Source organism: Anopheles ziemanni, chromosome 3, assembly GCF_943734765.1.
Source record: "Anopheles ziemanni chromosome 3, idAnoZiCoDA_A2_x.2, whole genome shotgun sequence".
Classification (NCBI taxonomy): domain Eukaryota; kingdom Metazoa; phylum Arthropoda; class Insecta; order Diptera; family Culicidae; genus Anopheles; species Anopheles ziemanni.
This window is the reverse complement of record NC_080706.1, coordinates 70,605,182-70,631,821: the sequence shown is the minus strand read 5'-3', so window position 1 is coordinate 70,631,821 and position 26,640 is coordinate 70,605,182. Positions and strand designations below refer to the sequence as shown.

The 26,640-nt window shown below is 45.2% G+C and overlaps 1 protein-coding gene across 1 annotated transcript; it reads right to left on the bottom strand.

Annotated features, from left to right (window-relative positions):
• Nucleotides 1-842: 842 nt before the first annotated feature.
• LOC131285385 (Ig-like and fibronectin type-III domain-containing protein 1) lies at nt 843-26,491 on the bottom strand. The gene is made up of 11 exons (XM_058314239.1): nt 26,386-26,491; nt 16,528-16,701; nt 10,224-10,358; nt 8,756-9,631; nt 4,547-5,637; nt 4,008-4,466; nt 3,251-3,497; nt 3,010-3,188; nt 2,439-2,935; nt 1,917-2,364; nt 843-1,043 (listed from the first exon to the last, which is right to left on the bottom strand). Exons 1-11 carry the CDS (start codon nt 26,489-26,491, stop codon nt 843-845), a joined length of 4,413 nt encoding a protein of 1,470 aa, XP_058170222.1.
• Between the last annotated feature and the right edge of the window lie 149 nt (nt 26,492-26,640).

Sequence of the window (26,640 nt, the reverse complement as noted above, 5' to 3'; positions counted from 1 at the left end):
TGTGCGCAATGATATATGTCATATTTCTTTTTATGAAAGGAAATAATGTAAACACGACAACACACACCTCACAAGGCTTAAGTACTTTGAATCGGTCCTTAGGGCGTACATTGCACTGTTTGTGGGCTTGTGTTTCCCCTTTTTTCAGCAGCGTTTTTCCACTGATTGCACTGGTAAACTGTGGTGGTAACTTATTGTAGGACGAGATTCAGTGTTGCCAACTGGCGTCGGTCATGATGCCCGGAGGAGTTTCTGCTCCGAATATTAAAAAAGAATCATCGCAAGCTCGTAGCTATGCTAGTATCGTTGTCGTTTAATTCTTTGACTAGAGCGGGTCCTCTTGCTTTGATTGGATCGAATTACCCCCAAACATTCCACGGCATCGGAGGAGAATGAAATACTCAACTTGCCGAGCGCGATCGATGTTTAAAAAAATAGTCCCTTCGACGTGTCGTGCGTTGGTGCAAATTTTACATCGTTCCTCCACGCACTAAAACAGTTCGTTTCATCCAATTGCAGCACCTAGCTCTGACCTCTACTCCTACTCCTCCTCCTGCTCCAAAAACATTCTTATTCTAGTATCTGGTTCTGTGGTGTGTGCTCTAGTTCTGCTGATTCCCTTTTTGTTGTGTCTCTGTTTCTCTCCCTTTCTCTCTCCCTCCATTCCCTCCATTCCACAGTAACACATACGCAGAGTTAATCGGTTAGTACAAAATACAAATCGGCTTCCCGGGAGACGGGGGAGGTCCCGGTTTCGCCGACGATCACATCTAAAACTGTCCGCTGGTATGTACAAGTACCGTGGCCGGTACTCCGGTCCGGTCGCTCCCGGGGGCCATTTCCTAGGAGACCAGCCGCTTGAAGCCGGCCCGATCGTGGCCGAGCTTGAGCTCCTCGTACAGCGACGGGTTGACCTCGGTCGCCATCGGGACGACGGCGTTGTCGTGGCCGAGCCCGGTCGTGGCCGTTCCGTTGGCGGCGTGCAGCGACTCCTGGCGCCAGTCCGCCCCATTGCCGACGGTCTGCCCGGACACGGCGGGAATCTGTGGAAGCAAACAAACACAATTTGGCACGGCGCAAATTGGACGGCATTGCCGTTGGTTGAGATTGCAATTTTGAAGGTAAACAAGCAAATAAGTCTCATAGTTTTCCGTAAACCAATTGGAAAAGATATTCATAAAACGTGCTTAGTCTACTTTTTACAGCCATAAACAATAAAATAATTAAAGGTTGGTCAAATCGTTATTAAAACCTATTGTAAGTAAATAAATTTTGTCATCATTATTTTCCAATTTCATTCCATGTTAGGATAATAACGCTGTACACCAATTGTTTACCATGTGCGCGAATAGTTCATGTGATATCGCTAACTTGAAGCAATAAAAGAAATAGTTCACGAATGATAGAGAACCCAATCAAAGATAGCGTAGAGAACTAAACTAACTACCAACAAACCCTCTAACGATCAAACAATTGAATGCAACTACAGGTTAAATGAGTGGATAAGGTCAAACGATACGTGCAAAGGGTGTTAAAAGTTCTGTTTGATAAGTTCCTAGTAGTATGCCTTTCTTTGTCGAAGAAGAAAGGTCAATTTATGTGCGGCGTTGCGAACCCCTTAGTCATATAATTTATAAAGTAAAACAAACCCTGAAGGTAATGAAATAATCGACAACTGAAAACCGGGAGTGAATAATTTTGTTTAATAAAAAAATATATAAATTATTTCCAATATTTGTATAAGAAAAGGAACAGGTAATGGGTCTTAATGCCTTCAAATGAACTACAAAAATACCACCATGCAATTGTGTTTTAGTCTTTCATCACTTTAAGTAGTGAAAGAATGTGTTACTTGTCCATGTTTTAGAAGAATCATATAAACACCATTAATAGGAGTTTCGGATCAACGGACTAACCTGCACGTGCTCGACGTTCATCTCCCGAAGGTAGCTCGGGTTTTCGAACGCGACACCTCCGTTCGCCTGCTTCTGGCCAAACTTTCGCCGCTTCACGACGAAAAGAGCCGCGATGGCCAGGACGATGGCGATCAGCCCGGCGATGATGCCGCTGACGACGCCCGCGTTGGTGGCGTGCGACGCACTCGTGATGTGGTGGTCTCCGAGCGTGAAGTGGAGCGGCTCGGACAGGACACTGGCGCCCAGGTGGTTGCCGGCCTTGATCACCAGCTCATACATGACGTTCGGCCTGAGGCCCTCGAGGACGATGCTCGTTTCCTTCGCATCGAGCCGACTCGTCGCGAGGCCGTTGATCACGTTCGAGAGGTTGTCGGAGACCGGCTCGAGGTCATGCCAGAACACGCGATAACCCTCGACCGTGGTCGGGTTCTTCACCGGTGGATCCCATCTGAACGAAGGAGGAGGAAGAAATAGAAACAATCAATGAAGTGGAATCGAACGGACGGACAGGTCGGAACTTACCGGATTTGAACCTTCTCGTCGCTGAGGACCTGCACCTTCAAGTTCTGCGGTGGACCCGGTAGTCGGTCTCGGTTCTCCTGGAAGCAACCGACGATCGTGCGGGTGTACTGGAGGGCGCAGATGCCGGGCGGGGTGATCGGTTCGCCTCGGCACCAGTTCAGGCAGCGTCTCGGCACTTCCTTCGAGGCACAGCAGCCGCGATGGTCGGACCCGTCGGCAGCGCAACGCATCAGCTTGTCAAAGTCCACGATGCACTCGGGCCGATCGATGACGCTCTCGATGTCGATGTAGAACGAGCACGCACTCATGCACGCGGACGACACGTTCTGCGCCACGCAGCACTCCGAGGTGTTGAACGAAGCAGCCGTATTGCGTATACGCACCGACACGGCCCGGGTGGACGATCCGAGTGCGTTCTCCGCGTGACAGAAGTAGTCACCGACGTCCTGCGGGCTGAGCTTGTTGATCGTCAACGTCATCACGTACAGTGCGTTATCCTGCCGGGGGGAGAAATGACATCAAAACGATGAGAAGAGTGCAATAAAACTCCCACAAAGACGGTTTCACTTACATCGACATCATTCGTCATCGACATGACGTAATTACCACCCTGTATAACCGGTACCCGTCCATCATGATCGCGCCAGAACATCGTCTTCGGAATCGGTCGAGCGCGGATAGTACACTTCAGATCGACCGAGTCACCCATCGAGGCGACCAAAATGCCCGACGCCTGTATCCGTGGCGCAACTGTGGAAGAGACGGACATTGAAGCGGGTTCTTAGCGCCCAAAACCGAACCAGCGTACTCACAGCTTATGTTGACCTTCTTGGCCGCCTGCATCGGAATGCCGTAGCCGTTGTCGGCGTAGCAGGAGATGTGCTCCATGTCGGTGGTGACGTTGTGGATGACGGTGATCATGTGCCGGGATGTGTCCTGCCGTACCAGGTGACCTCCGACGTAGAGCGAGATCGTCGGCGCCGGGTTGCCCATCGCCAGGCAGAGGATCGTCATCGAACCACCCTCGGAGATGATGTCCGATGGGTGCACCGTTGGGGGCTACGTTGAGACGAAGGTATAGACAATGTAATAATGCAATTAAATGTTTGGGAGCTCACCACACATTTTATGAAGGAAGTGTTGAGACATAAACCCAAATGCTTCTCGGAATAATAAGTACTTTGTTGATAAAACATTCTAGAACTCTTAAAACCGGGATAGATTTGCAATGGATGGACAATAATTAATCCGCGAGAACCAAGAATCTGATTCTTATTCACGCCATAAGCGGTTAATATAACCCAACCTGCTTTTGAGGAGTTTTTACGTACGCGAATCGTTTAACTTTATCTTGTAAAATAGTTCATGTAGACAACCAATGCTTGATGAGTTTGATAAACAAACAAATTAACTAATTAATTAGTTAACACAAAGGAATTTCAGCATGTTAAGATATCGATAAAGATGATAGGCTTGACCAACTTCTGATTTAATCTAGATCGCGGGAAACCGGTAGAACAATAACGGGTTGGAAATAGCGTTATGGCAGGCTTGCGTGGCATAACTTACATCGACATACGCTGGCAATGCTGGGTCCGTCCAAGCAACGAGCGTCTCGGAGGGCAAACTGGTCCCCTTGGCGCCGATCGCTACCACGTAGACGATGTGTTGCGTGTTGGGCAGCAGGTTGTTGACGCGCACCCACAGCAGCCGCGTGTCGATGACGGTATAGTTGTTCGCGACCTTGTGAATCACGCGGTAGGTGATGCTCTCGTGCGGATGGGAGAACTCTGGCGGCTGCCAGGCCACCGTGATCCAGGTGGCGCTGTGGGCAGAAACTGTGAGGGAGTGCGGTGGCGATGGCGCTCCGTACACCGTGCTGGCCGAGTCGGTGCGCGAGGTGTTGATGAGCAGCATCGAGGAGGGCAACGAGGTGCCGTGCTCACCGCGCGAGACAACCGTGATGCGGTAGAGTGCCTTCGGTTCGAGATCCTTCAGCTCGATGTCCGTCTCGGTGGTGTTGAGTTCCTGCGTGGGGGGAGCGATCATGGTAGGACGTGAGTTGGCAGTTGGGATCCAACATCTCCCCGGTGAGAGCGACTACTTACGTGTTCCAGCTTGATCACCGTCTCGTACATGGTCATGTTGTTCACCTTGCCGTACTGGACGAGGTAGTCGGCCGCCTTGAGTTCCGTGTTGTTCGGCTCCATCTCCGACGGGACCCAGGCGAGCGAAATCGACGTGTTGGTGACAGAGGTGACGTGCAGATCCTCCACCGGCGGCGGTATATGCCCGATGCCTTCCTCGAAGCACTGGATGATGTTCCCAGCGAACGGTAGGCAATCGGCCGGTGAGCTGGTGATCACTCCTCGACAGAGCGATTGACACTTTGGTGGCACGGCTCGGCGACTGCAGCAGGACGTGTGATCGCGTCCACCGGCGCTGCAACGCACGATCGTTCCGATCTGTCCGCGGCAGGTGTTGCCCAACTTCTGGATATCGGACATCTTGGCGTCGTAGCTGCAGAGTGGACTACACTGGGGCAGAAGCCCGGACGCGTGGCAGCAGGCGGAAATGTTGTAAAACGCCTGAGGCGGATCCAGCTGCAGATCACGCTTGGTCTGGAACACCAGCCGAGGTGACGGTCCACCCTTGCCGTGTGCGTTCACCGCCACGACGAACGCCTCGTAGTAGGTGCCCGCCTCCAGATCTTCCACAATCACCGGCGCCTGGTCCTTCTCCAGCACGGTGTACTCCTCGCCGCTGCCCAGTTTCCGGTAGTGCAGGTGGTACGCGGTCACCGTGTCGGGTAGGATCTTCGGTGGCTTCCACTCCAACACCACAAAGTGGCTTGCGATCAGTGGCGCCTTCAGCTTTGACGGAGGCCCGGACAGCACGCCGTAACCCTGCAGCAGACAGCTGCTGTACTCGGACATGTACTGTAGACACTTGAAGTAGTTGTGGTTGAGTGCCTTCACCGTGCCGGAGCAGAACGACAGGCAGCCCTCGGGAATGCCGCGGCTCTTGCAGCACGGCGTGTGATCGATGTTGTTCGCCAGACAGGCGAAGGTGATGTTGGCCCACGGGGCACACACCATCAGGTCCGGCACCTCGGTAAAGTCGGCCTTCACCGGGTCGCACATCTTCTCCAGGCACACCTTGTGGGTGATGCCCTTCTTCACGCAACATCCTCGAACATCTGCGGAAAAAGAAGCCATCGTTTAAATTATATTTTCAGTTGCATTACAGTTCGGTTTTCGGGTTTACTTTGTGAAAATGCTTGGTATACGGTATTCCTACGATATATAAGGTTATTTTTATTATTTAAAAGCATCAAAAAGAGACCCTGTACAGTTTTACAAACAGTGCACATATATTTAATTAAAAAGAATTTCATACGCAGTGTTTAGGAAACCATTATCCATGCTTAGTTATCATGAAAAGATCATCAAGACAACAAATGTTAAATAAATGATACAGCTAAGCTTTTGGTAAAGGTCGCTTCCATCGTGTGAATTGAAAATATGATAACAGTAAAGTTTAAACCCCAAGTACGATTCCCGCGAAGTGGACAAAAGCTAAATCTGGCTGCTCATCCGCTATCAGTCGCAACATGGAATGTCGATAATTTATTTATCGATTTTTCATTTTCCCTTAACATCAGCATCGCTTCTCTGGAAGCGAATGGGATCACGGAAAACCCGGCCACTTATCAACTAGGCTGAGGGGGGAAAAAAGAAGCTTGGACGGATATTGAAAGTTGGAAAACATTATAAATAATTCGCTCAGCCTCTCCCGCTTCATTCGAGGATGTGGTACAGGATGGTTCGTCCGTCGTTTCGTGGACGATGATTTTCCTGTTTTTCTTCTTCATTCCTGTAACCAAATCACTCCCGGATGCGCGGTGCGAAGGAGGAAAAACTTCCGAACTCATTGTGACAAATAACGGGAAAAGTAATTGAAATATAAATTGCCAATGTTCCGCGCGCGCGGGTTTGCAGTTGGCTCGGGAGGAAAAAGGAAATAGGAAAATGGTGGTTTGTAAAATTGTGGAGTGGTTTGTAAACCGATTGGTTGCCCCGACAAATGTCCGGTCATAAGAAGCCGAATCTCGAGGACGACTGTGTGCGCGAGAACAAAATGGATAAATAATCGATCAAACGAGCTTGGGCAGCTGCATACGTAGACGGAATTGGCTCGCCTGGACACAAGGTTTGGAGTTTCATTTTGAACACAATTTGCTGCACAGAATTGAAATGTCAAGCCCCGCCAATGAAAAGGTGGTTGGAACCAATTTTTCGCAGCACAAAAAGTGCTCAAAACGTTAAATAAGAATTCTATCACGATTCGTCCAGCTGACGATTCCTATGAGGGGGATGAAGCAAGTCTGACATTAAGCACTGATTCGTCCATCGTGTCAGCGAAAGCGACATTTCAATCTGCAAGTCAACACGATTCCGGAAATGGTCGCGTGATACTGACCGGCACACATTTACGACGACACACAGTGACTCGGTCTTTTCACGTGCCAGTCTTACGCAAGCCATGGTGAGCTGGCGCAAGTTACTGGGAACACGAGTCGGCCATTAGGAATACCGTCGAGGATGGCAGGAGGCGACAATACCATTGTCGTTGGAGTCTTTCGAAGTATCTTGTCCTCCATCCGGCACTAGTAATAAAAGCGACCAATTAGTAGGATTATACATTAGGATCGTTTGGGTTTGTATTTGTAAATTTATTTACAAAATTGATGCCATCAGGAAGTTGTTTAAGGATGAAACCTCGTTTTCCATTGATATAACCCTGAAAATTTTAGCCCAACTGCCTTTCAACACCATTTTTGCCACTTGTCCAAAATTACAGACAATGTCGACAAAATGAAAAAAAATAATGATTTTATAAAAGATTGTGAAAATCTTAAAGGAGTTTTTAATAATTCCAACTTTCACTTAACAGGAACTGTCCAACCCCAACTCAAACCCAACTTACTAAGTTGTCTAAACGCGAAATAAAAAAGCAAGTTTCGTTGCGTAACTAAAATTTCACTTAACGTAGCCAGGGTAGAAATGTATTTCCCAGCAACGCAATTTATTTGACGACTTGCTCAATGGAAAGCTTTAGAAGGAGTCAATAGAATAAAACCATTTAAAATGATCGTTAAACGAAATAAAGAAAGCCGTTTTATACGTTTTAAGTTCACTTGTATGATTCACAACGCTAAAGGGGTATTATTATTAATGTTAGAGATAAAATAATAAAGCTCATTTACAATTCTGCATAGCTTGCTCATCAGGCTTATCATTGCCAGTTACAGTTAATTTGTTGTGAGTCGTGTAAACGAGTGATGAGTTCGGAAACTTTCAGTCAACTAAAACAAAGACGACCGAAAGTTTCCGATGAATGAAAGTTGCTATCATCTATCTGCACGTTTATTATCCCATCATCTATTTAATTTTTAAGAAACTATAAATAGTTATTTCGGTTACTGAAAATAACCGTAATAAAAAATACGTGCAAGTAAATCCGATGGACAAGAGACGGCAATATTCTGTGACGAATAACAGAGTGTGAGATTTTATTGTTAAATGTTTTTCGTCCAAGCTAATCATTTTGCTTGATGGGTCAAAATTCTTCAAATCCATAAATCATAAACCATAATCCAAACTACTGTTTGCTTTTTAGTATGAATATTATTTTAGAAGCTACTAACACTACACAACCAATGAAGAAACAATTTCATTGAGGGTTCATTTCATTGAGAAGTGATGTAAAAGCAGCAAACAAGTGCTGAAAATTGTTAACTTTGTGGTGAATAACACCAATAAAATATGTTTTAGAAAATTATGACTTTATATTAAAAAATAGAGAAAAATTAACCCTGTTTTGAATGAAACAGAACAGCATCAATCAGAAGTGTTGCTTAATTTCATCCAATAATCGGTTTAATTCTACGATCAATATATGAATTTCTTGTATAAGTTAATCTTATTTTAAAGTCACAAAGATCAGATTGGTTGTTTTCTTCGATGAAGAAGCTAAAAGTAAACCAACCATTTGCATAACATCTGATTCCTTCTTTCAAGAAAATGTTAATTACGTCACTATTGCTAGAGACTTCGACGTTTGCATATTTTAATAAAAAAAAGGTTGCAAAGTAGCAAAAAGAAATGAGTCGTGATCGGAACAAGAAATAAGTAAATAACTTAAAGGTCACGTTGCGGGATTGATCATGGGACGGAAGATTCTCCGTAAATACGTGACTTCTCGCAGCCCCCTCCCAACGCTGGTAATTGGCCAGCTACAAAACGGGAGCTTACCTGGAAGAACCGGGACCACGGCGACGCTGGTTTGCTTGCTGACGACGCCACTTTCGAGTGTGAGGGCGCGGATGCGCATGCTGGGCAGGCTGGAGCCGTGATCGTTGTGCGCACTCACGGTGACGGTGTACATCGTGAACGGCATCAGGTTGGACAGGACGGCCGTGGTCTGGTCGGCGGACACCTGCAGCGTTACCAGCCCGTCCTTGGCGTCGGTGGCGTTGGCGAGCGCGTCCTGGTCGAAGGCGTGCAGCCGGGTGGCGTTGAGCTGGTAGAACTTGACGCTGCCGCCGAGCTTCTCCGGCGCCATCCAGCTCACCTGCAGCGAGCGCTCGGTCAGCGGCTCCACCGACACCGACTGCGGCTCCGACGGCAGGCGCTGGATGTTGTCCAGAATGCACTGCAGCCCGGGCAGGGTGTGCTGCACGCAGGAGACGCGCGACTTGAGCAGATCGGTGAACGGCGTGTACTCGCCCCGGCACATGTCCTGACACAGGTCCGGGATGCCCTTCTCCACGCAGCACGGCACGTGATTCCGCCCGTCCGCCATACAGCGCACGATGTTCGGGAAGTCGCGCTCGCACTGCTCCGGCTCGACGCCGGCCGACCCGTCCAGGATGTTGTGCAGCACGCAGAAGCCCATGCAGCCGGCGGACACGTTGTTCGCGTGGCAGCAGTCGGTGAAGTCGTGCGTCACCAGCGGCACGCCGTCCGGGCTGACGTCCTCCTCGGAGTCGGCGTACGTGTCCGAGTCGGAGTCCTCCTCCTCCTCGGAGGTGACGCCCGCTTCCGAGTGTTCCGGCGGGGCCGTGGTCGACGCACCGGCCGCATCCGTGGCGTTCCGGCTGGAGGCCGTTTTCTTCTTCGCCTGGCGCACTGTTGACGAGTTGAAACAACAACATCCCGGATTAGTGTTGACGTAATTTTCCCCTCGGCGCGGGCGATAGTTTACGAGCAAGAAATCGGTTTTAATGGGAAAAGTTGTCAGCGCGCTTCTCGACGCAAAGTTCGACACGGTGTTTTTGCAAGAAGATGGAGAAACTCTTCAATGCTCGTAGAACGTAAAACTTTATCATTGTAAACTGGGGCCGAACTTCCTTCCGAACTCATCCGACACCGGGTGGCTCTTGAACATCGAAAATGGTGTTCTGCTCTTTGATTGTTTGCTCGCTCGCTCGTTTCGGCTCGTGACGCCATCCCGAACTAGAATGGTTATCATTAAAGCCGAGTGGGTGAACTCCAAAATACTATTCCATTAAGTGAATCTCTCCGATGGGTGAAAATACACACCAGCTTTGGTTTGTAGGCTACCAATCTAAATGAAAGTCAAATAATCTCGTGCAATAACAATAAAGCTCGCTAGTCTAGCTCGCATTCTTTCAGTTACAGAGCTTCAAACAAAGAGTAACCCTCTTGAAGTACCGACTCGCTGTAGAACTCGGTAAATCTTACTGCTAGCTATAATTACCTGTCAGCGGGTGGAAACTCCTTACGATCGGGTCACTGTTCACCTCGCACACATACACGTCCGAGTCGTTGACACGTGTTTCCTTAATGAGCAGCACCCATACGTCACCGCCGAGGGGAGTTCTGCCTTTGGGGGCTGAAATAGACAAACGAGACAACAGTAATGAGAACGTGAGAAAGCTAATACATGCTAATTTGCGGGGTATTGTTGCAAATGTTCTTTTGATATGCTATGCTATTCAGAAGTATGTCATCATTGAAAGCAGAAAATGTAGGATTTTAACATCTTGGAAGAGCAGAATCTAGGAAAGATAGGCTAAACTTAAAATTAGTTCACTGGAAGAACATTCTAACAAATTTACTAATATTTATATGCCCGTTTCAATGCTTTAAATTGATTTAACAAATTTTCGAGCTGACAAAATGTTTCAATTTATTCTAGCATGAGCTCAATTCGATATAATAACAAATATTTAAAAGCAAAATTAATACAGCCTGGACGCCAACAACCTCCAAATGTATGTCATCAAAATCCTTGATCAGTGAAGCCTTCATTTTCCATCTCGTCCAAAGCGTAAACTTTCCAGCAGCACAAGTGGCAAATAACACAGCGCGAGTGAAAAAGTTTGTTTTTCCAGACCGGCTTCAACCGACTGTGGAAAATAAATAAAAACGTTCTGTCGTTCTGGGAGAAAAAGTTCGCTTTATATGCTTGTAAGTGGAACGGTTTGTGTTTTTCTCCTACATTTGTTTCGAAACGTCAAGCAACTCGTCTCGCTCGGAACCGACAACATCAAAGTGAAATGTAACTTTCACTTTTGAAAGCCCGTAAACGGTGGATTGCACAAAACACGGCCGGCCGGTCTCCTCCGTCCGGCTGTAGTGCGCCCTGGACCCGGGGAAAACTTAAAGCACCGCCACCGGTTTCGCACGGTTTTGCTCGGGAGTCCCGACCGGGTTGGGCTCCCGGACTTCCCGGTAATGGTGTGGGGTGGTTGTGTGCAAAATAATCGCGCCCGGAAAAGTCGCAAGAAGAAACCCCAAACCAACGAAAACCTTTCCCGAAGAGTTCGGGAAGACTGAAAAATGGTTTCGTTTGAAGTACTTAAGCTCGCTCGGGTTCTTGCTCTTTCCGCCTGCGTGGCCATTGCAGTTCCACGAGCGAAGCGAATGTAAGAGCCAGCAGTAGATTTCGTCCTGAGGTCGCCCTTTCGCGGCATTTTCCGGTGAAAAAGGACTCATCACATCGTGGAGCTCGAGTGAAGGCTAAAGGTATCACTTCACCGGAAGCGCACTCCGGGGATGCCGTGTATATGTGTGTGTGTGTGTAAATGCAGAAGCCTGGTTACACTTCCACCTCGTCGAGGATGGAATAGTGCTTGGTTGCTTGGCGAACAATTTTCCCCGAACGAAACGGACGTTCAAACGGAAGGTTGTAACGTGGGCAGGACGCGGAGATACCTACGGGCGGGGCAAAATAATTAGCGAACATTGCTGCAAAAACGTGCATCTGAACACATTTCTAAAGCTGCACGTGCCTGCGGTGCCCTTTAGAAGTCAGGTGGTAGCAGCTTTTTTGTTTGCTTTCCTCCACAGTCAGATTGAGAAAAGAAAGCTTGCGCTTTCTTTTAATCACCGTCTTGTACACTCTGTGCGGAATGGCTTCATCAGGTTGTTCCAGTTTCCAGGTTGGTGGCTTAAGGGTGCGATGCTATAAGGCGATGTATTTATGTTTAAGAAAAAGACACGCAAATAAAATGAGGTGCAGGTGTAATTCGCAGAGACCAGCCGTTTACTTGAAGGATGTTGTTAACCATTATTTTATTACAATTAGCTAAAGACTTCTAAACGGGATATTTAGCTAGCAATAAACTAGTATCATCATCAGTCTTTCGTTTTACACGGTGATCACCTAATAAGACAAGTATTAACAACCTTGATTTACAAATTTAAACATTATGCACGGGGTAGTGTTAATCCTACTTTTCAATGTAAATTTGTATGTTAGAAAAATAACTGTTGAAAACTGAATGTTTATTCTTAGTTGCGTAGAACATTGCTGCTAGAAAATTCAGAAACTCAATAAATTCAGTGATTTTCTCATACACCGTTTTATTGTGTGGAGATTTCCATGCACTTCATATACTAAATTGAAAATAGTTTTTCTCGCACTTTTTGTCATTGATTGTACTATAAGAGTATTTGAACTTGCATAAGAAGATAATGTTTAAATCCATACTCTCGAACAAAAGTAAAATAAAAAACAGTATACTAAGGTAAGTTAATGAAATTTACGTATCCTACAGCCTTTATGCAACTTCATACATTAATTGGTTGTACTAATAGTTTAGAAAAGAAAAAAGTTTTAGAAATCATTTACGCTCTTTTAATTGATAAATCCATTGTAAGTTTCCTAGTAACTTTTAAATTATTTAAAAAATTGTCTTTCCATCAATCGCTTAATCACTAACTAAAATAATTTTTTTTGTATAAAATGGAAACATTTGGAACTTTACATCTTTACGTTTGGAGAAAGACATTTAATGGTCAACTGTGTAACAGTTACGAATAAATGTAGATAAAAAGGATGATACTCAAATCTTGTAAAAACTGTTCATACAAACGAAACTGACCAAGTTATCAGTGCAAAAGAAAGAAATAGAATTGCACGAGAGAAACAAAGAGAAAATGTGCATCCCGTGAAAACTGCCCATTTCACTACAAACAAACAATGCCGTTTTACAATACCAGCTGTTGTGCAGACAATCCTGAATAGACGTGGTCCAGCAACAAAGCTACCCCAGACCGAAAATCTGCAATTGAGCTCAATTGTAAAGAGTTCAGGAGAACGAAATTTTGGACGGCTAGTCGGTGACCTTCTCCTGCACCCGGCACTCCTGAAGTGGCGCATTCATGGTGCTGTTTGAGTGAAAGATAAACATGCCGTGGTCGTTAACAAGGACACGGCCGGACGTGGAACCGTTCGCGACACTGCGTCCAATATTTCTCTAGTGACACCGCCAGGCACCGGCACCATCGGAACCAACTAGACATCCCGTAAACGATGAATGCGACTATCTGTTTGTCTGCCAGTCGTCTGTCTTACGTGTTGATTTACTGAGGAACACGCAGCCCTGCACACACCCTGCTTAAGTTGGTACGCCATGCACATTCATGCGCTTTTCAAGAGCGTGATGTGCAAGTCCGACGCTCGTTTCCGGTCCGCCAACGGAAATAGTATTCTGTAACGGAAAGACGGAAACTGAACAACCGAGCGAGCGCGACCATCGCCCGTTGGAAATCCAAGTGTAACACCGGGAGTTTTTCTCTTCTGCACCAAAAACGGACGATGATCCTTTGATGTGCGTTGACCTTGTCGTTCCCGAACGTCCTGCTGGAGGAGTGGGAAAATTCACCTGACTGGCAAGTGAGCTTGGTACTGTCTGTCCGTGAGAAAAGGAATGAGCAATTCCTTTTTGTGCCAATGGAAATGAAGCGAGAATGGAAATGGTGCGATTGTACGATGTTCTGCTCGGCATTGGGACCCGTATCGCAACCCAACGGATTTTTGCAACTATTGTTCCTAAATTACTTCGTTTCAAGATGGACGTTCGTAATACTGTCACATACACCGGTACAATGTAATAAAATTGCGCATCACCTCGAGTCGGGAAAAAGAGAATAGCATTTTCAGTGGAAAATACAAAGCGAAAATTGAACAAATTAAACCTAAGTTTAGCATCAACCGTTGGGGACGCGTAATGTTAAAACAGATTTAACACTGACTTGTGTAAAACTGTGATTTAAACTCGAGATTGAAATGAACAAAGAGCAGGTTAAGATAACAAAATAAAGTTAAAAATAAATCCTCAAATGGTTGGTGCAAAGTGTTGGAAGGTTTTAGAAATTATAAATTCGCCAAAATTGGACCGTTAGTTAAAATGAAACAAATTTGTTTTTGTATTTGATGTATCAACACGTTTCAGAGATATAAGAAAACGACCAGGATTGCGTCAAACTAAAGCCTCGGAAGTAACCTGACGTTAAAAAAGTCAACAGTCTTTGTCTCAAACCAAATTTATGTGGTAAGGAATATTCATTATTTGCACTTTTATCATATTTTTTCATTATTGTAGTTAGTTTATACCAGTTTTTTTCCTTTTCAATGTACAAAATTTGTTGAAATTTTGTTTTATATATATATGTTTGGACGGCCAGGCCGTATTGTATTTTATGTACCAAAATATAACACTTTTCTTAACCTAATGCAGTTGTTGAAATTTGGTAAAAGATGTAAAACAAGCTTTCTTGGTGTTCTAGATTTTTGTTATTATTGATGGAAAATATCATCACGGATAAAAATGTTTGAGCATTTGTATCTCAAGTGTAAACTTTATCTGACACTAAATAACATAAGGGTTTTAACATACAGTTGGTGTTATGTTAGAAATGTTAAACAACAAATTAAAACCGAAGTTAATCGACGGAAAAATCAAAGTTTTAACACCGAATATTCAATCGATGCTGCTCGTAAAACAAAGCAACCGCTCAACCCTGTTCGTCCCAATCCTTTTCCTTTGGGCGATATCATTAACTACGAACGCAAATTTAATGTCGAAAGTAATGAAAAGCAATAATTTGGTCTAGAGTTGTAGTCATCATTTAGCGACGCCCTTTAAGTCGTTCCCGCACAGTCGAGATGGTGTACAAATGCAAAGAAAGACTACCAAATCGTTAGCAACGCTGCTAGTCCCAAAAGTCAGCTGCACATAAACTTGAACTTCGCACATTTAAAAACACGACAGCGTGGAGCTTTCCCTTTGCGGCTGTGAATTTACAAATGGGTGCGCCAACTAACCAAATCCGCACAATAAATTGATACCGATGGGATGCGAGCTTCACCATGTCCTTGGTGTTTCCGAAACGAAATACTTCTCCCTTGGTTGTCTCCTAGGGAGTTTGGCAGCGTCTCAACGGCAGGGGAAAGGTGGGGATGGATGCATGTGTGGCTGGCAGGCAAACAGTACCATGCGAGCCACTCCTTAACTTTTGTGCTTACGAATTTCGCCCTAATAAGTGAGCGTAGCATAAATTACTCGAAACTTTCTAATTAAAATTAGGAACGATGCTTCCCGGGGTTCAGACGACACACGGCGCTGGTCTAAGGAGCTTCGGGTTTTTCGTGCGCTTTCCACTTGCCGAGCAATGGGAGGACGACCGAACGAACGGTTTCCACAACGCGCCAGTGGTGTGGCGCTTTGGGAAACAATTTTAAATTCAATTGTTTTCACTTTATTTACTCTTTCGGGCGAGTTTCGGGCGGGCGGCGCAGGTGGAGATGATCCGTACCCTCCCCCCTTAGTGGGCAGGTGAGTTTTCGGTTGACGTTTCGTGCCGGAAAAAGGGCTGCTTGGGGGTGCACGTGGGCGGGTTTCCCCCCAAGTGCCAGCTCGACGTGCCAGCACGACGTCCACACAACGAACGGGACGCGTGCTAGCGCGTGTGGAATGCGGCCAACATTCCAGACATTCACTAGCAACACTCTCGTTTGGTTGTTGCGTTCCCAGCGCGAACAAATGTCCTTTCGACGAGAAAGGGCGGCGTTGAAGCGGAACGGAAGGAAAGCAAAACGAAGGAAAATATTTCTCCCAAAACGGCTTTTCCTCCCCGAGAAGCGAGGAGGAATGAAAAGAAAGAAGAAAAAAAACCAACCAAGTTCCATCTTGACACGCTGCCATTGCCCGTCGTCTTCGGCACGGTCAACATTCCAAACCCGTTTGGAATGTCTTTGAATCTTGAACCGCCCCTCCGAAGGTGGCCCCGACGGAAGACGTTGCTCCTACGGAAGACGTTGTTCGTCCTCGGCGCCTTCTTTCCTTCGTTGTTCACCGTTTCTTAATTAAATTGCTGAATTATTGAAGACGCGATGTTTTGAAGCAGGTGAAGAAGACGCACCCGAGGAAAAAAGGGGTTCACCAGGGATGATGATGATCAGCCGGGGAAGAAACGTGGGGAGGTGGTGGGTCGGCCTCTCGTTAAGCTGGTTTATCGACATTGGTGCCCCGGGAACCCCCCAAAAAACCGCCCGCACTCAACACGCCAAGGTGACTGATAATGAGCGGAGATTATTACCGAAATAATCACTTTCGGTAAATGAGCGACAAAAATGTTTTCAATGTTTTGCGACAAATGTCCCCTCCCTGTTCCCCTTTCCTGGGCAGGAAAATTCTCTGCCAACTAATGAAAAACTTTGCCCCACTTTATGTGTGTGTGTGTGTATGTGTGACGTGCTTTCGTATACTTACAGTCGTCGTGGAGGACGCTGATCCGGCGGTCGCCAGTGACCCGGTTCATGCCGGCCGACAGGATCTCGTGAGGGCCCTTGCGCCAGAGGACGGTGTCGTTGTTGAAGGGAGTCATCACGACGCAGGTCAGCAGCGCGTCCTCGCCAACGTGCACCATCGAGGGGCCACCGGTTCCTGCAAAAAAGGGCGAAAGGATAACGGCGCGGTATTAGTACAACAACTCCTCTCGTTCTCGCACTCCCATTCTAGAATGCTGTCATAATTAGATATTTTACAACCGGACGCCCGGTGTGGAAGGACAGGTGAGGGGGGTCGGGGAAATAGTGGCTCGCAGGGGGGTTCGAAAATGTTGACAATCACAATAAAAAGAAATGTTTATTATAAGCACACCAGAGGCCAGTTAAACAGCGGAAAAATGCCTCATGCTCGGGAAAAGGGGCAGTCTTTGCTCACCTTTGCAGCAAAGAATGGAATGGAACTTTGGTTTTTCGGTAAAAATTCTCCGGAAATTCCAGGATGCCCCTACCGAAGCGGATGTCCGTCGAGGATTGCCGAAGGTGTTGGGCTTATGGTAAGTGTGTTTTTCAGCAAGCCTAGTTTCTTTTGCAATCGGGATAATGCTGATGTATACTTTAATTAAATTACTACTATTAGCTTTGTTTAGGGAACATTGTTTTGTTTTGACATAATGTCTTTTGAACAATAAAAGGGCAGTTATCATTTGTTTGTACATTATTTTGAATTTATAGCTTCGATATCCATCCGAATTTTGGGTCATTGTTTGTTACCATTTCAGTAAAATGTCAATGTTGCTTAATAAGTTTTTCCCTTCTTAGTTTATTTCTCGGATTTATGGATTATTTCGTTTGTTTACATGTTTCTTTACATTTACGTTTGAACTATTTTCTGCTGAAGACTTGATATTTGTTCAGAAAGAAGAAAAATACAAAGCAACACGAATAAATGAAAGTAAGAAATAGATTTTCTCTTAATCAGGTTTTCAAATACCAAGAACTACATTAACGTTGAGAGATTCATCTGTTAAGTAGATATGTTAAAATATGAGATGCTTTAAAAATACGTATTTGTCAATACGTAGTACATACGCAGAACTTAAGACTTACCAACCCAGATAATATTAATGCTCAACAATATCCTATTCATAGCCAACTTAGACTCAATGACTCGAGTAGAAAACTTAAATTTCCTTATCTAGAAATGAGCCCTGCTGCGCAGCGCTCAGCGAACTAATATTTTCCAAACAATAAAAATAATATTAATGAGTGATTATGCTCGGGTAAACCACTACGGATCGCTTGGGAATATTATAAATGGTTTTGCCGCACGCTCCGAAACCACCGGAAAGATTAATCATGCTGCGGGCGGACGCAACACCGCCGCCCGAACGAGTGGCTCAAGTTTTCCAAATTGATTCCAAAATTAATGCTTCCCATGAAATTGGCAAAGTTTCTCACCCGATGGTGGGCGAACGCAGACGACTGTCGGCAAAAGGGGTAAACACGGTCGTCCAGCGACGTCGCCGAGGCCAAGTGTCCGATCTGCTCCTCCTGGTCGCCAGCACTTTGGAGTGGCGTTTTATTTTTCTGCTGGAAAAATATTGAACCCCTCAGACTGTCCCGCAAGCTCGGAGGTTTTGAGTTGGGGAAATTTTTCTTTAACATTTATTTTTTTTTTACTTTCGGTTTTTCCGTCCGTCAAGGTGTGGAAAGTGATAAAATGAATTTCACAACCACGGGCCGCCGAAAGGGGGCCGCGGGAAGGACGGGATTCGGAGCGGGACAAAAGATGGGAATATTGGGAGCAACTAGCGTCTGCTATAAAAATAACGACCAGTGAAATGGAATAAAAAACAACCGAAGGAAAACGGAGAAAGGGAAGACAAGTCCAACGGAAAGAGCACAGAGGAACAAAAGCGAAAAAAAAAAAACATAAAGTGTACAGCTATTTTAGTGTTGGACAGCTTTAAGAACTTTTATTTTCCAGCTTCTGCTGACAGCCGTCCGACTTGGGCCGGTGGCCGAATAATGTGGAGACGTTTTGAGTGAGTGCAGAAAGGGGGCGGAAACACATAAAACGTTCCCGTTTTTTTATACTTTCCCCTCTTCTTCTCAACCCCCTCCGTAAAAGTCTCCCGGAAGTCTGTTTTTAGTCCGTTGCGATTCGAATCGGTTCTCGGTGTTCCGCTTTCCGAGTGCGGTGCGATCGGTAACGTCTTGCGCCAACCGGGCCAAATGCCATGGTGTCCTTTGATAGGATTATTATTTTCCCGGTAAGGGAAAATAAATGGAGCGACAGAAAGGGAAAAGAAGAGGCGAATAATAAAACCTCGCTGACGTTTCGACGGCTGTAACTCCTACGGATGAAAAGCCTACGGAAAGAGTGTAGACTTTGCTATTGGCGAAGTGTTTTTTTTCGGTGGCGGCGGAGGAAACCATCGGCATGCCATCCGTTAGCCGCATGTCGGATCTTTCGACGCCTTTCCGTGTCAACTGTGTGTGTGTGTGTGTGTAACGATGTAGTGAAAGGAAGAAAAGAAAAAACCGGCCCTAGCTTACCGAAGCACTGATTGCTGGAATGTCGGTGTCGGAAAAGCCGCACGAGCAGCTTGTATTTTTATTTCAAACATATAACCGTTCGCTATGTATGTTATTTCCCAGGCCGGTAAGGTGCTGCTGCACGTACGTACGTTTTCCCGCGGTCGAGCGAAACCGAAGGGCACAAGAAAACGAAATTGCTTCACTAACAGCAGCAGCGAAGTTGATTTCCCAACCGTGAAAGTTTACTCCGAACGGAGGCACTAAACGAGTTGATGCGTAAAAGTACTTAGTGTTGGTGGGTGTGTGTGTGTGTGCGCGTGAGGGCAAGCAACTGTGACGAAACAACCTGTTTCCGTGACGAGTACATAAATCTTCGAGCTGGATGCTGGATGACGTTTGTCATTTTTCTTCGATGTCACACTTTGTTCGCGTTAATATTTACCTTTCTTCGATTGCAAACGAAACTTGACTTATTGCTGTACGGTAGTTGAATAATCATCAAATATAGTTAAATAAACGGCAAATATAAAGTGTTAAATGCATTTTCATGCTATCTTGCATTGGAAAAATTAAGCATTTAATTGAATTTTCTAACATAACTTAAAGCAAATTTTAAACTTTGAATCACTTTTTATCTTTGTAAAATAAGTAGTAAGCCCAATTTTTTTTACGATTTCAAGCAATTTGTTTCAAAAATAGCTGAACCTTTTTTCTTTGAATCCCGAAACATTAATTCATTTTATTGTTCAGTCTCAAAAAGCTGAAAAAGGAAACGCTTCGCCCAAAACGTTAAACGTCACATGGCATCAAATTTGTCAAGCTGCTTGACTGCACAAAGCATCGGAAAAGCCGTCTAATCACACATCATAAAATATGGAGCTCGATCGCTCGAGGGAACCGAAAACGATTAGGGAGTTTTCGTTGTACCGCAAGGCGTTCAAAGAACCACAATTTGAGCCGCCGCGAGCTGATGTTGCTGTACCTGTTGTTGTGGCGGTGTTTTGTTTTGTTTTTCAATAATAATGATTTTTCAGCGCGCGAGAAAACCCAACATTAGCATAAGATTGGCCGACTTGTTCGTTTGTTGCGAACAAAGTCGTGGCGGGAACGGAAGGAGCCGGATGATGAACAACTTTTCCATTTGATATATATTTTGCATTCCTTTCCCTGTGCCGTCGGTTTTTCCCGGCGTGTCAAATGTTTTATTTCCATCGGGGGTTTTGCTTCTTTTTTTTTTGTCGTGCTTCAACATGTTCCACAATCTTCCTCTGCTCTGCTCGTCGGAGCTTTTGCCTCCTTTTGTTTGTGGGTGCTTTGCGGTACGTGAGGGAGTGTGCTACGGACCGAAAATTGTCAATCTTGTCGGTCGTGCATCTTCAAGGAGGAAGGAAAAAGGATACCGTGAAGAGGAACAAAAAAGGCAAAGAAAATAAGGACACGCCATGGGTACCATTAACAAAGCGAGCGTGATACTGGATGCTGGAGTGGCATAACAAATTAAATCTTATCGCTTTGCACAGGCTGAAAAATGAGTGAACATAAATAATATCCAGCCGAACGGATGGGCCTGTGGGGGAACTGATTCCAAGCTTCCGGCAGGCGAGCGGCCCGGATGTGACACGCCAAACTCGGACGATCCCTGACGAGCCCCGGCCGGAAGTCCCGGAAATGGAGTGAAAATACAGCTAATTTCCTTCCACGGTACGTCGTGTCCCCGCTCCTGGCTCATCCCGCGGGCGAGCTCACGCGCTTTTCCGCCCGGCCGAGAGAAAATTGTTATTTTCAATCATTCTAATTACGGAAACGAATCAAACGATCCAATCAATGGCGTCAATGATTCGTTCGGGGCGTGCTTATTACTGATCCTTCTCGTTCTTTTCCACTTTCCAATCCATTTCCACCCATTAGCCGCAAAATCGTTGGGAAGGAGAAGCTCATCCTAAGATGGGGAGCCGGAAAACGATTTTTCTCAATTCGGGTTCCGCTTACAAACGAGATTTCAAAAGTTCGGGGTCACACGAGGGAGCGCTGGGGGAAGGGTGGGGGGAACATTCACCGACGATTAGCAAGAATAATGCGCTGAAGAGCGGTTTACTCATCCGCAGCGAATAAGACGTTAATGAAATGGGCAAGGTGATAACACAAGATGAGGTGGGAACGTCTGAATGGACTATTCAATTCAGTATTGAGATGACGTTTAACAGAGATTTTCATGCTGATATATGACATTTCTTTGTAATAACACGAGCGCTTTTAGGCTTGTTCGTTTTGTTTTAGTTACAGCCAAAGTTAGATAGAGTATAGATAAAAATTTCATAAAATACCACTTAAAATTTACAACACAACCATACCAAAAAGTGAACAAATGATGAGGCATATTGCTCTATCGAATAATTTTCTTACACAGTGGACCTCCAAAATTATTTAGAAAACGCAATTTTCTTCTACTCCATAAGTAATTGTTCAAACGAATTAAATAGTCTCCGTAAGGGTAGTTTCACGAAGGAAACTTAATATGAAGATAACTAAAATTAATATTTTCCTGGTTATTGTTATTATTATATAAGATCACATAGTTTGTTTTACAATCGATTGCAAAGGAACAATATTAACCCCTTTACAGTTTTTCCCGAGCCTGGCAGTTTTTGTCGCCTGTTTTGTTTCTATTTTCGTTGTGCGACGTTAAGTGCACCTGCTTCAAAAACACGTCATTACATGTTTGTACATTTTAACTCATTTATGCGATACTAATCGATGAAATGGAACAACATTTAACACAGTACTGATCTAAATCACAAAAAATCTCAAAAAAACACTGTTACTGTGAAGGGGTTAACATCATTTTAAAGCGAAAAGAAATTAGGAAACGGCAGCAAATAAAAGTTAGAAATATAATAAGATATATTACACTTTTTAATAAGACATTATGGATACTTTCTTTACATTATATTTACTCAACAATCCATTCCTGTATACCTAACAATAGCACATTATTGTAGAGGTGAAAATTGCAGTCACAACTGAAAATAAAAACTATGTTTATGATAATAAGTTGGCAAGGAAAAAAACAATAACCCGTCTGCAAATATTTGTTAAGCTAACGCCCTCGATTCCCATTGTATGACGCTTGCAATGCCCCTTTGGGTACCTGAGAACTATAATACTTTTGCGATAGCTTTCCGCATGTATTGCCAAAATAGGACAGGTAAAAGAAAGCTAGCTTTTATTACTTTTACCCTTTTCTTCTTACTCTGTTTTTCTACCCCGGCACTTACCTACTTTCAAAGAATTTTTTTTTTCGTCTGTTATCTGTACGTTTGTTCAAACTACAAAACCATCAGGATTGGTTCTCACACTGTAATTAGCTTTACAACCCCTGGCACGACCCATAATAAGCCAAACCTGATCGAAGTAACGACCCTTAACGGTTGTACCTGCGCCGTTAAATCCTCCAGACGCCTCCCCCCGGGAATTCGGAGAGCACTGTCTGTTCAGTGGCTTTCTGAATGGAAAGGTTGGGCGCGGCAAGGGGAAGTCTGCTTTCGGAAATTGCGATCATTTTTTAACTACACTTTAGTAGTTTACATGCCGCTTACGTACGGGACCGTCCAATATGGCGGCGGGTGTAATCTTGCAAAGGGCCTTTCTCGTTCTCGGCGAACGTGCCCCGGGATTCGAGTGGTAACAAGTACAAATTACTATTTCATAAACCCTCGACCTAAAATAACTATAGACCCACACACGCACACATAAAAGCATACGCAGGCACGGCACTCGACAAGAAGGACGAAGGCGGAAAGACATCGGCATTCACGGCGGCGATGAGTATATCCCACGGGATTTTCCCCAAAACCTGACCGCTTTCCTCCCGACCCGTGAGCAATCCAATTTACATAAATATCTTCGGCTCTTATCGCGCCGGAGGAATTATTTCCCCTCGAAATCCCGGTTTACTCTTCCCCCCCAAGGGTGGATTCTACTGTTTCCCGGCGGGATTCTGGCTTCCGTTTGGCTTCTGAGCGCCTCCCGGGAAGTGAGAGGAAACAAATCCGGAGAACACGAACCCTTCATCCGTCGCAACGGGGAATCTTCCTGTAGGATTTATGCTGTCACCGTTTTTGTTTGTAATTTTTTTAAAAGGACTAACTAGGAATTGTCTGAAAATCCTCATCCTGTATCTCAAAGAAGGCGTTGAAGGGAGTCGAGTACCGGAGTCTCTAAGTCTAGGTGAGTTGGGCGCATTGGAGGATGGGAAACTACTGTCAGACATCCAGCACGATCAGAATCTAGTATCCCAATCCTTTTTCTTATGTAATTGTGACCGAGATCTAATGAGGAAAAAACCAGGCATTAAAATTCTCTCCAAAAGATTCTTCCACCACATTCAATTAAACCTCGAATTGTGATAGGAAAGGAACACTCGGACGGGGAGTTGAACCGGACCCGGTGGAACGGAACATGCTCGGCGTGCTTTTGCTGACAAGGGTCGATTTGTTCGCCGCACTCGACGGGGAAATTAGGGTTTTCGCAAAGTCAACACTTTACACTCCCGGTGATTTGGTACCCATGTTTCCCGGCCGCTTCGCCTGTTCGGGATTAAGCTACCGCTTAAAACACTCCTCCTATGGCACACACAGAGATTTTGTGCCAAATGCTGTCATTTAGCAAAAGCCCTCCCCTCACGTGGGTGGACACGTATCACAACCTGACAACGGAAAACGAATGGGCGTATTTTAATGCCGAACGTTTAAAAACTATTTCCAGTTGGCGCGTGGGAAGGGAAAGTGTTCGGGTTCATTTGGAACATTTTAAACCGATGTAATAATCCGGTGTCAGTTTGTGTTGCGACAAGACAATCTTGTCCACGTGCGGAAAGGGAGAGGGGGAGATCGTTCGGCAATACTGACACGAGAGGGTGGGAGTTAATAAAATCCTACCAACACCGTGTGTCCTGGTGCATGTTTTCCGGAATTCGTAAAAATCGATTCATGTACTTCCGTCGCGCCCGGTGCTGCGTGTGTGTGTGTGTATGTGTGTGTGGGAAAACTCACTGCTTGTACATTTAACACGACACACGATTGTGCATCGGCCGAGATGCCGTACCGGCAGCTGTGTTTAACTTTGGCGATGGCGATGAAACTTTTTTAATTTCGTGGCAACAAAACGGGCCGATTCCCGAATGATCGTAAAGTGTGTGCCGACGGTGGGTGTGTTCTCGCTTAAACCGTATCCTTTTCTCGGTTCCACCCAGCTGGTTTCGGTAACCAGCTTAATTATTGTGCTGTAAAACGACGAACTTTTCTTCCTGCTGGCGATGCACGTTCGTGAGGTACATCCCTTCAGGTGTATATTCATCCGGATATCGAGCATCGGGGGGAACGCCTCGGGGTTAAAGGAGGCCCGTTTTATTGTGCACCCTTTGGTCTGGCCCTGGGTCAGGCCTTTAAATCGAGGACTTCAACCGCAGAGTTGAGCGACTTTTTGATTGGCAAACTGGCCTCCTTCCTGGGATAGGATCGACGCAGTGGTTGGGAATGTTCCGCGAATGTTGAGTTACTCGTGTTGCTAACGAGTTGCGGCGGGCGCTCGAGCTCAGAGATTAGGGAAATGTTACCACGAAGCTTCGTGCCTCATTCTGGATGATGGTAGTTAGTACAACTTTAGACGTTTAATGCTGCAGAAGTGAAGCATTGTCTACTGATTAGGAAAGTTAAAGCTTGCAACTATGGGGTTTAAAACAAAGCATTAATTAATGCATAGGGGCTAGTTTATCACGTTGGGTGTAGTTTGAATCGTGATAAAGTCATATAGAAAATGTATGAAGTCGATTCAAAACGACTTGCCGTGATTCTGTCTTAAAAATCATGGATTGATACACTTCGATCTGGAACCATCTCGAATAATAATTTGAGTTATTTGTAAATAAGCATCATTTAAGTCTGTTAAAATTTGTTTTAATGAGTTAATAAAATTTAAACTATTTTGGTTGACTACTTAGAAATTTTCATTGCCAAATAGCTAACAATGACAATACTTCGGTTAATATTAGCGTGCAGATTACCGTTATCCCTATTTTACAAGAGAATTGAATTTTAAAATGCTGCTTTAAGCAAACTTTCAAAATATTGTGACAAAACTTAATCAAGAATTAAATATATTTTAACCGTACTATCAAGAACAAAAAAAAACACATAAAAGAATTAACCTGAGTTGTTGGAGATATTGTAGAAGTACCGAAAGAATCTAATTCTGTAAAATTTGATGAAGTGGAACAGACATAAGATAAATTGCGAAGAAAATGAACAATATAATTCACATTCAATGATCTAACGCACGTTGTACTGAGCATTATTTAAAATGAAACAAAAACTCGTAGTTCAAAAATGAGTTAATTTGCTTAAACATTTTGAAATGAAATATTTTCATCGAAAGTTCTTCAAGAGTTCTAGAGAGGTTCAAGTTCTCTTCTCTTGAACTGCGAACTAATCAGTAAAGTAAGCAGAATCTACGACAAATAGCATATCTTTGGGTTTCAAGTTTATCCCAAAGTGCAGATTGTTCTACCAGTGTCAGTGCCAACAGCATCCATACTGCACCAGTATGTGTTAGTGTGCACTTAAAAATCGCAAAATGTCGGTTTGGATTTTTCCCAGGCCAGCGCACATGACGACGACCAAGCGTTCAGTTGTATCGTGCCGTTCAACACGTGCGGTAAACATTTTAAAATCCCCTTCCGTATCGCGTGGTTTCAGCGGAAACATACAACGACAAGGTCAAAGGGCGATAATGTGATTCGCGTGAATAAATTAGCATGACAAATTGGGGCCGAACAAGTGATTGAAATCCCCAAACCAGGCGACGGTTATTGCTTTATCGCGCGGGACTTCTCACTGACCGCAGGCTCAATTTCTGCTGTAGGAAGTGAGCAAATTGACTTTCTCATCTCATTAGCCACGGTGTCAAGTGGAAGTGTGTCTTGGGAAGCGCTCGTCCATCAATCAGCCGTTTGACAACAGGCATTTTTCGATACCGGCGGCGATTAGAAGATAGCGCAGGATTTTCGCGCTGGAAGCTGGAAAACTCGTGATAGGGCGATTTCGGTCGCGTTTGGCGAAAGTTCCGCCATGCCGGGATTGGACGGAAATTGCTAATTTTAAGTTGATTTGCCCCAGGGAGGCGCGTTGTTGGAAAAACTGGTCGTTGCCGGCGGGAAAAGCATAACTTCACACCGGTCGGCAAAAGCACGCCGGATCGCGGATCGCGTATAATAAATATTTAACGAAGTAAGCAATTGACTTACCGACGGGGTCAGCGGCATCGACCCGACCGCCACCAAGGGCCAGCAGAAGGTGAACGTGGAGTAGGGCTGCCAGCAGCAGGGAGAAACGTGCCCGGTCGGACGCCATCGCCGGTTCCACTGCGAGTCCTTCGGCAGGACGAACTGCGAGCCGCCGTTTCGGTGCGATTCCGTTTGTGTTGCACAGCTCGTGTGTTGATGTGCGTGCGAGTCGGGGGGGTGCCTGGAGCGTCGGAATCAAGCGACGGCAAGCGGAAC

What these genes read in the sequence shown, in the direction of transcription:
- LOC131285385 (XM_058314239.1), bottom strand. Translation starts at nt 26,491, where the DNA reads ATGGCGTCCGACCGGGCACGTTTCTCCCTGCTGCTGGCAGCCCTACTC. An exon ending in CAGCGTCCTCCACGACGACT is followed by an intron (nt 10,359 to 16,527) that starts GTAAGTATACGA and finishes TGTCTATTTCAG; the next exon opens with CCCCCAAAGGCAGAACTCCC. An exon ending in GAGTTTCCACCCGCTGACAG is followed by an intron (nt 9,632 to 10,223) that starts GTAATTATAGCT and finishes ACTCGTCAACAG; the next exon opens with TGCGCCAGGCGAAGAAGAAA.